Below are 10594 nucleotides of genomic sequence, written 5' to 3'. Positions count from 1 at the left end.
CCACACCCACAGCCTACCTCAGTGAACAGCCTACCTGTGTTCTCATGGAGCTCTATGAAAGCGTCTCTGCCATTTACGCCCAGGCGTGAAATGTGTGGGTGGGAGGGCATACACATGCTTGGATTTTGCTAAGTATTGCCAGCCCTATTCCCACCATCTCAAACTCTGGTCTGGTTTGACATCTCTAAAATGCATTGTTTTTCTGGACAATTGTAGTTACTCCCAGGCTCTGAGCATTTGGAGGAGGGAGGCATGTGAAGTGGAATTGGTGGTACCAGAGAGTGCTGCAAAGTAAACTCTGTTTTCTGTCTTCCCTGTGCCCCAGGTTGGACTTGGGACTGTTTCCAGGAATGGGGCTCCTACATCCAGCTGGCCATTCCCAGTATGTTCATGGTGTGCATCGAGTGGTGGACCTTTGAGGTCGGGACCTTCCTCGCAGGTCTGTCAGCAGTTCCATAGAAATCCAAAAACAGCCCAGTCACTCTTGTCTCCAGAGCTTTTCAAGAGACATAGGCCTTACTTCTCCTTCCTTCCCGTTGCGTCAGGCGCTCATGGAAGTTTCAACATAGGTTTAAATCCTCGTCCAACCCTAAGCTGTTCAAGTTGAGTGGGGATTTTAGCTCTGCCTCACTGCCCTTCACTTCGATTCAGAAAGGGAGGCTGCAGTTAGGAGGTTTGCCACGGTCATGGAGAGGGAGAACAGGAACCCCAGTCCAGGTCTCCTGACTCTCTCAGACCCGCTGCTTCTGCTGACTTTTGCTGGGCATCTGCGAGTTTTTAAGCCATTTACAAACACAGAGTGACTGATTTGGCTCTAGCAGCTGTAATAATTTCGGTCATCGGTATTCACTGTAGCCATCTTATTGCTAGTAAAGGAATAGAGGAAACAACAGAGACAGAGGTTGATAACGATGATATTACAGTGTCTGGGGACAGTTGAGTACTCCAGTAGTCCCACCACGTCTATACAGAATTCCACTACGTTCCGCCCTTCCCCTCCCACATCACGACCCTGCGTCTCCCCGAGGAATGACCTGTAACTCTAGGAGCCTCGTTGTTTTCTCTTTAAACCTGATGTTTTGTTGCTTGGTGGGCTTGTAGATTGAATCTAGCTGCCCTAGTTCTTGGAAACTTCCTGGGAGTGGACATCTGGGTCTCTCCTTAGCACAGGTAGTGAACTCTGCCATTGGGTCATGCTTCTGGGGGCACTCCTAGCTTCTTTAAAAATTTTTTTAATAATTTTATTTATTTATTTGAGAGAAAGAGCATGCACGAGTTGGGGGGAGGGGCAGAGGGAGAGAATCTCCAAGCAGACTCCCTGCTGAGTGCAGAGCCCACAGGTCTCGATGTCATGACCCATGAGATCATGATCTGAGCCGAAACCAAGAGGTGGACACTTAACTGACTGAGCCACCCAGACACCCCTTCACTTCTTTTAAATTAAGATATGTTCTAGTTTCCTAAGGAAAATGTTTGCTTTAATCTACCTTCTAAGATGTGTTTTGTCTGTGTCTGTGCCAACATTTCAGGCCTGATCAGTGTGACAGAGCTTGGGGCCCAGGCCATCATTTACGAACTGGCCTCTGCAGCCTACATGGTAAGAACCTTCGGGGTGAGACCCAGCACCTTGTCCGCATAAACTGCTGGTCCGCTGTCACTCATTCATTCAGCCTGCCATGCCACGCACCAGCAGAGAGGGGAGGAGGGCAGCAGGAGAGAGAGCACAGCATACTGGGGGGAGCGTGGATTTTGGAGCCAGGCCCCGGGCTTGAGTCCTGCCCTGCTGCTCCCCAGCTCTGCAACTGTAGGCTCATTACTTAACCCTTCTGGGCTTCAGTTTTCTCATACACAGAATGGGAAAAAATAATACATATATAGCAGGTGAAGACTGAACGGGATAGATAACGTGTTAAAGCACTTAGCACAAGGCCTGGCGTGTGTATTCAACCAACATGGAGTTGGTGCTGGGAGATGATGGAGAGTGAGATGGAGACGGTCCCTGCCCACTCGTGGCCCGTGGTCTGGTGGGGAGACGGAGACAAACAGACGGAGACATGAGAGCATTACAGACGTACATGACCTGTGCCACAGAAGAGGCAACAAAAGTCTGAGGTGCATAAAAATAGAGATGGATACCTCTGTAGGGAGGGCAGTCAGAAGTGGTCCTTCTGAGTTTCTGGCTAAGCTGAGACGGGAAAGGGGAGAGGGACCAGCCCGGGAAGCCGGAGGCTGAGAGCTGACTGCAAAGCCTGAGCAAAGGTTCCACGATGGAAAAGAGCACGTGGCGTGTTCAGGGACCCGAAACGGGAACCTGGCTGAAGGGGTTAGTGAGGAAAGAAGGGTGTGACCTGTAGAAGCTGGCTTAGGGGAGAACAGGTGTTTGGAGGAGGTCTGGAAGGAGGCTGCTGAAATCATCTAGGTGAGCATGTGGGAGGCTGCTGGTGGACGGGGAGAAAAGTGGGTGAGTTCGTTGTGTTGTAGGGCACAGTTGAGAGGCTATGACCAGGGTTTGGGTGTGGAAGCCAAGGCAATGAATAGGAAGTTATCAAAACAACCCCAACTTTCTGGCTTGAATAACTGTGCCTTGTACCTCTCGATTCTTTTGGAATATTCCAAACCTGTACGAATATTCCTTTTTTTGTTGTAGTTTGGTATTTTTTTTTTTAAGATCAACAAAGGCCATCTGGGTAATTGGGTTACGGGCCATTTTTGTTTCCAGGTATTTTTCTTTGTTTAGTCTCAAAAACGAAAACGAGGTTTTCTTAGTGGGGATTGATGACGTTGTTTGGGAATAGAAAGGGAGAGTGTCTCGGAGCAAACCCCAAGATGTAGAAATCAGGAACAGGGCAACTCAGCCGAAAGGGAGGACCGGCCAGCGTGGAATGAAGACAGTCAGGAGAACATGTCGTGCGGGAAGCCAGAGACTAAGAACGTTTCACAGAAGGAATGACAGCTGGGTGGAGGGTTACTGGGGGGCTCGCATAAGGTGAAGGTGGAAAGCGTCCCTTAGATTTACGGTCATCAGAGACCTTAGATGGGAAGCGAGAGCCATGGCGAAGGAACAGGGGCTGCTGAGGTAGACAGCTGTGTCTGGAGGTTTGGTAGTGGATGGTGGGAAATAATCGATCAAGGGAGGGTTTTGGCGTTGCTTCTCTAGGTGGGGCCGCTAGAGCTTGCGTATAGCTGTGTGGTCAGCAGCAACTATCTTCTACACCTGTCGTCTTCTCATCTTCTGTTTTCCTACCTGCTCTGCCGTAGCCTTCCTTTTGTTTTATTTTTAATTGTGCTAAAACCCACATAACATGAAATTTGCCATCTTTTTATTTTTTTATTATGTTAGTCACCATACAGTACATCCCTAGTTTTTTTTTTTAAAGATTTTTTAAAAATTTATTGGACAGAGATAGAGACAGCCAATGAGAGAGGGAACACAAGCAGGGGGAGTGGGAGAGGAAGAAGCAGGCTCATAGCGGAAGAGCCTGATGTGGGTGGGGCTCGATCCCAGAACGCCGGGATCACGCCCTGAGCCGAAGGCAGACGCTTAACCGCTGTGCCACCCAGGCGCCCCCATCCCTAGTTTTTGATGTAAAGTTCCATGATTCATTGTTTGCATATAACACCCCGTGCTCCATGCAATACGTGCCCTCCTTACTACCCATCACCAGCCTATCCCAATCCCCCACCCCACTCCCCTCTGAAGCCCTCAGTTTGTTTCCCAGAGTCCACAGTCTCTCATGGTTCATTCCCCCTTCTGTTTACCCCCCCTTTCTTCTTCCCTTTCTTCCCCTACCGATCTTCTTACTTCTTATGTTCCATAAATGAATGAAACCATATGATAATTGTCCTTCTCTGCTTGACTTATTTCACTTAGCATTATCTCCTCCAGTGCCGTCCATGTTGCAGCAAATGTTGAGAAATCGTTCTTTTTGATGGCTGAGTCATATTCCATCGTATATATGGACCACAACTTCTTAATCCAGTCTTCTGTTGAAGGGCATCTCGGCTCCTTCCACAGTTTAGCTATTGTAGACAATGCTGCTATGAACATTGGGGTGCATATGGCCCTTCTTTTCACTACGTCTGTATCTTTGGGGTAAATACCCAGTAGTGCAACGGCTGGGTCATAGGGTAGCTCAATTTTTAACTTTTTAAGGGACCTCCACACTGTTTTTCAGAGTGGCTGTACCAACTTGCATTCCCACCAACAATATAAGAGGGATCCCCTTTCTCCACATCCTCTCCAATTAATTTATTTGAGACAGAGTGCACGCACACGCGTGCAAGAGAGCACGAGTGGGCTGGGCGTGCAGAGGGAAAAGCAGGGTCCCCGCTGAGCAGGGAGCCCGATGCAGGGCTCGATCCCAGGACTCTGATCATGACCTTAGCCGAAGGCAGACGCTTAACTGACCGAGCCACCCAGGCGCCCCCAAATTTACCATCTTAACCATTGTAACTGCGATTTAGTCGTGTTAACATTGTTGTGCAGCCAAGCTCTAGAACCTTTTCATCCCATAAGACTCCGGACTCGACCCATTCCAGTTACCCACTCCCCCTGCCCTCAGCCTCTGGCAACCACTATTCCACTTTCTGTTTCTTGTCACAGGCTTTCCTTTGTTAGAGGCAGTAAGGCAATAATTCTTCATTATTCCTGTGGAAAAAAACAAGTCCCCACAGGGGTGAGCTTACAATCAAAATTACAAAATACAAAGAAATAACCCATCACGAGCAAGAGTTTGAACAGATACAACAAACAGAAAAATTAGAGTTCAGAGCTTGAGATGGTGGAGTAATAATCGGGGAATTGAAAAGTGTTATATTTAAAGTCATTAAACATAAAAGAAGGAGCTGAAACCAAAAGAACAATATTTGGAAAAGAACCAGGTAGGATTTTTAAAATTACAAATTATAGCCTTACAGGTGTAATATTCGATAGGATAAACAGATTAAAGCTGGAAAATGAGATGATGAACTTGAAGACCGATTGATGGAAATTCCAGAATAAAGCAAAGACATGTAAATAGATGGAATCAGATACAGAGACCAATCCGTGCATGTGTGATCAGGTGATTTTTAACCAAGATGCTAAGACCATTCAGTGGGGGGAAAGGGGACAGTCTTTTCAGTAATGGGTGTTGGAAAACTGGGTATCCACATGCGAAAGAATGAAGTTGCATTCTTACCTCACACCATATACAGAAATTAACTCAGAGTGGATCAAAGTCCTAAATGTAAGCCTTAAACAATAAAACTTTTAGAAAATGATTTCTTATATATAACACCAAAGGCACAGACAGCAAGAGAAAAAACAGACAAGCTGGACTTCATGAAAATTGAAAAATCATGTGCATCCCAAAACAATATCCACAGAGTAAAAAGGCAACCCACAGAATAGGAGAAAATATTCACAAATCCTATGGGATAAGGGATTGATATAGAACATAGACAGAACTCCTAAAACTCAGTAGCAAACAAACAACCGGATTAAAAAGTGGGCAAAGGACTTGAATAGATATTTCTCCAAGGAGGAATGTACAATAAGCAGAGGAAAAGACACCCAACATCACTGATCATTAGGAAATATTTACCAAAAAACTACATTGGGATACCATCTCATACCCACTAGGATGGCTACTATTAAAAAAAAAAAAAACTAACAGGTGTTGGTGAGGGTACAGAAAAATTGGGACCCTTGTGCACCATTGGTGGGAATGTAAAATGGTGTACCCACTATGGAAAGAAAGTATGGCGGTTCCTCAAAAAATTGGAAGTATCACATGATCCAGCAATGTCACTTTGGGTCACACATAAAAAAAACTGAAAGCAAGATCTCCAAGAGCTGTCTGCACACCCATGTTCACAGCACCACGGTTCCCAAGAGCCAAAAGGAAGAAGCCGCCGCGGTGTCTGCCGACAGAAGAGCGGAGAAGCAGAACGCGATACAGACATACACGGGAGGATGATTCAGCCTTAAACAGGAAGGAGAGTCTGGCAGGTGCTCCAAGAGGGAAGAACCCTGAGGGCACTGTGCTAAAAAGACAAATACAGGCGCACCTTGAAGATACTGCAGGCGTGGTTCCAGACCCCACCACAAAGTGACGATCGAATGAACGGTATGTACACAAGTCATGTTTATACTGTAGGCTGTTAAGTGTGTAATGGCACATGCCTAAAAAAAATATATACATACCCTAATTAAGAGCTCATCGCTGAAGGATACTAACCATCATCTGAGCTTTCGGCAAGTTGTTGTCTTTTCGCTGGTGGAGCGTCCTGTCTTGATGGGGATGGCTGCTGACTGCTGAGCATGGTGGCTGCTGGAGGTTGGGGTGGCCATGGCAATTTTTATTTTAGTTTTTTTTGAAGATTTTATTTATTTGACAGAGAGAGCGAGAGAGCACAAGCAGGGGGAATAGGAGGAACAGTAGAGGGAGAGGGAGAAGCAGGCTCCCCACCAAGCAGGGAACCCAATGCGGGGCTCGATCCCAGGACCCCGAGATCATGACCCGAGCCAAAGGCAGACACTCAACCATCTGAGCCACCCAGGTGCCCCCGTGGCAATTTTTAAAAAACAAGACAATGAAGTTTGCTGCGTTGATTGACTCTTCCTTTCACAACGATTTCTCTGTGGCACTGGATGCTGTTTGAGAGCATTTTATCCACCGTAGAACTTCTTTCCAAATTGGAGTCCGTCCTCTCAAACCCTGCGTCTGCTTTACCAACTAAGTTCACATGATATTCTAAATCCTTAGTTGTCATTTCAACAGTCTTCACAGCATCTTCCCCAGGAGTAGATTTTATCTCAGGAAACCACGTTCATGGCCCATCCGTGAGAAGCAACTCCTCGTCCATTCAAGTTTTAGCATGAGATTGAGGCCGTTCAGTCCCATGTTCAGGCACCACTTCTAGTTCTCTTGCTGTTTCCACCACGTTTTCAGCGACTTCCTCCACTGAAGTCTCGAACCCCCCGAAGTCATCCATAGGGTGGGAACCAACTTCTTCCAGACTCCTGTTCATGTAGATATTTTGTCTCTTCCCATGAATGATGAATGTTCTTAATGGCATCTAGGATGGCGAATCCTTTCTAGAAGGTTTTCTTCTTTTTTTTTTTTTTAAGATTTTTTTTTTGAGAGAGAGAGTACGGAGAGAGAGGAGGGTCAAAGGGAGAGGGAGAAACAGACTGTCTGCTGAGTGGGGAGCCTGAGGTGGGGCTTGATCCCGGGACCCCGACGTGGGGCTTGATCCCGGGACCCCAAGATCATGACCTGAGCCAGAGGCAGATGCTTAACCGACTGAGCCACCAAGGTGCCCCTTTCCAGAATTTCCAATTTACTTTGCCCACAATCATCAGAAGAATAACTGCCTATAGCAGAAATAGCCTTTTGAAATGTATTTCTTAAAGAGTAAGACTTGAAAGTTAAAATTAACTCGTCGATCCATGGGCTGCAGAGTTGATGCTGTGTTAACAGGCCCCAAAAGAACATTAATCTCACTGTCCGTCTCCGTCGGAGCTCTTCAGTGACCAGATGCGTTGTCAATGCACAGCAGTATTTTGAAAAGAACCTTTTTTTCTGAGCAGCAGGTCTCAACAGTGGGGTTAAAGTAGTCCGTAAACTATATTGTACACAGGGGCGCCTGGGTGGCACAGCGGTTGAGCGTCTGCCTTCGGCTCAGGGCGTGATCCCGGAGTTGTGGGATCGAGCCCCACATCAGGCTCCTCCACTATGAGCCTGCTTCTTCCTCTCCCACTCCCCCTGCTTGTGTTCCCTCTCTCGCTGGCTGTCTCTCTCTCTGTCAAATAAATAAATAAAATCTTTAAAAAAAACTATATCGTAAACAGATGTGCAGTCATCCAGGCTTTGTTGTTCTGCTGATAGAGCACAGGGAAGCAGATTTAGCATAATTCTTAAGGCCCCTAGGATTTCGAAACTGGTAAATGAGCATTGGTTTCCACTTAGTCACCAGCTGCACGAGTCCCTAGCAAGAGACTCACTCTGACCGTTGAAGCTTTGAAGCCAGACATTGGCTTCTGTGGAGCAATGGAAGTCCTACACGGCATCTTCTAATAAGGCCACTTCACGTACACTGGAAATCCGTTGTTGAGAGTAGCCGCCTTCATTGATGACCTGAGCTCGATCTTCCGGAGAACTTGCTGCAGCTTCTACGTGAGCCCTTGCTGCTTCGCCCTGCACATTTGTGTTATAGAGACGGCTTCTTTCCTTAAAGCTCCTGAACCAACCTCTGCTGACCTCAGACTTTTCTCCCGCAGCTTCCTCGCCTCTCAGCCATCACAGAATTGAAGGGAGTCAGGGCCTTGCTCTGGGTTAGGCTTTGGCTCAAGGGAATGTTGGGGCTGGTTCGATCTCTCCAGACGACTCACCCTTTCTCCACGTTAAAGCCTGCTTTGTTACCATTCGTGTGTTCACTGGAGTGGCACCTCTTGTGTTTCAAGAGCTTTTCCTCTGCGTTCACAGCTTGGCTCACTGGTGCCAGAGGCCCAGCCCTCAGCCTGGCTCAGCTTCTGAGACGCCCTCCTCACCAAATTCAGTCCTTTCTAGCCTTTGATATAAACTGACAGATATGTGACTCTTCCTTTCTCTTGAACACTAACAGGCCACCGTGGGGTTATTACTTGACCTAATTTTAATATTGTTGTGTGTCAGGGAAGAGGGAGGCCTGAAGAGAGGGGGAGAGACGGGGGACCGTCTGGTTGTGGAGTAGTCAGAACACACACGTTTCTCACGTTTGCCATCCTAAATGGATGCTGTTTGTGGTGCCCCAAAACTGTGTCAATAGTAACGTCAAAGATCACTGACCACAGATCATCATCATAAGTATAATAATAATAATGAGAAAGTTTGAAACATTGCAAGAATGACCCAAACATGATGCAGAGACATGAAAGAATGGTGCCGAGAGACTTGCTTGATGCAGGATTGCCACAGATGTTCATTTGTAAAAATCGCAGCATCTGCCAAGCGCACTAAAGTGAAACACGGTTAAATGAGGTATGCCTGTATGGTGCGATTCCACTTCTGTGAGGTCCTTAGACTCGTGAGAATCACAGAGACAGAGTATAATGGTGGTTGCCAGGGTTCGGAGCGGGGTATGGGGAGTTGTTTCTTGCTCGTTTATTCAGTTTCCCAAGATGAAGAAAGTTCTGGAAATGGATGGTGGTGCTGGTTGCACAACATTATGAATCTATTTAATACCATTAAACTGTGTTTGAAAGTGATTCTAGGGCTAAAAATCATATACTTATTACTGGAGTAATAAGGGGAAAATGCTTAAGATGGTACATTTTATTTTATGTGTATTTAACCGCAATAAATTAAAATGGGGGAAAGTAGCGATGGAGTGTATGAAAGATAGAGGTCCCCATGTGCATCCAGTAGGAATTCCACAGAATGACTGGGAGGGGTGCAATATCCAGAGACATTTAGTAAGAGACAGATGTAGACGCCTGAAGTAAGACGTGAATCTCAGTATTCAAAAATCATAATGCACGTTGTATTGGAGAATCTAGCCCGGGCAATTTTGAGGCAAGAAAAGAAAATATAAGGCATCCAGATTGGAAAGGAAGACGTGAAACTAGCTGTATTTGCAGATGACGTGATTTTATCTATAGAAAACCCTAAGCAGTACACACACACACACACACACACACACACTCACACTCTGAAACCACTAGAGTTAATAAACGAGTTGTGAAAAGTTGCAGGCTGCAACATCAGTACACAAAAATCGGTTGTATTTCCATAACACTAGCAGTGAACAATCTGAAAATGAAATTAAGAAACCAGTTCCGGGGCGCCTGGGTGGCACAGCGGTTAGGCGTCTGCCTTCGGCTCAGGGCGTGATCCCGGCGTTGTGGGATCGAGCCCCACGTCAGGCTCCTCTGCTGTGAGCCTGCTTCTTCCTCTCCCACTCCCCCTGCTTGTGTTCCCTCTCTCGCTGGCTGTCTCTATCTCTGTCAAATAAATAAATAAAATCTTTAAAAAAAAAAAAAAAGAAAAGAAACCAGTTCCATTCGCCCCACCATCAAAAAGAATCGTTAGTAGTAAATTCAGCCAAAGAAGGGTGAAATTTTTATGCCAACAACTACAAAGCATTGTTGAAGAAAGAAAATACCTAAGTCAATGAAAAGACTTCCCACCCCCCCCCCTGCCGAGTGATCTACAGATCTGTGCAGTCTCTACCAAAGTTTGAACTGGCCATTCTTACAGATTGCTCAAGCCGATCCTAAAATTCATATGGGGATGCAGGGGACCCCAAATAGAACAGCGTGGACACCAACGGGGTGGGATGACTTACCTGTCCACAACAATAAAAGCCTGGAGACTGTGAAATGATACCATCAGAGTGTTTGGAGGACAACGCTGGTCCTTTTTCACAGCTAAGCTAGGGCTCGAGAGGGAGAACAGATTAAAACACAGAGAGACATCACTGATCCCAGACTATCGCTGAAAGGAGCAGTGGCGTCAAAACAGCAGTGAGCAAAGACGTGGACAAAAGTGGTTAACTCTAAACTAGCAGTGACTGTGAACAAACCATGTGAGCCATTTGCACGATTTGCACAGTACAAAATTAGGTAGAA

At 46.4% G+C, this 10594-nt stretch overlaps 1 protein-coding gene across 1 annotated transcript in view; it reads left to right on the top strand.

Annotated features, from left to right (window-relative positions):
- Window positions 1-10594, top strand: part of LOC109489886 (multidrug and toxin extrusion protein 2) — a gene marked incomplete at its 5' end in the record, with an annotated part of 59233 nt that overhangs the window by 24894 nt on the left and 23745 nt on the right. The window contains 2 exons of the mRNA XM_034647284.1: window positions 326-439; window positions 1530-1597. Coding sequence (XP_034503175.1) covers window positions 326-439; window positions 1530-1597 — 182 coding nt within the window. The remainder of the gene's footprint in view (window positions 1-325; window positions 440-1529; window positions 1598-10594) is intronic.

Source organism: Ailuropoda melanoleuca, chromosome 17 (genome assembly GCF_002007445.2).
Source record: "Ailuropoda melanoleuca isolate Jingjing chromosome 17, ASM200744v2, whole genome shotgun sequence".
NCBI lineage: Eukaryota > Metazoa > Chordata > Mammalia > Carnivora > Ursidae > Ailuropoda > Ailuropoda melanoleuca.
This window is presented reverse-complemented; position numbering and strand designations above follow the sequence as displayed.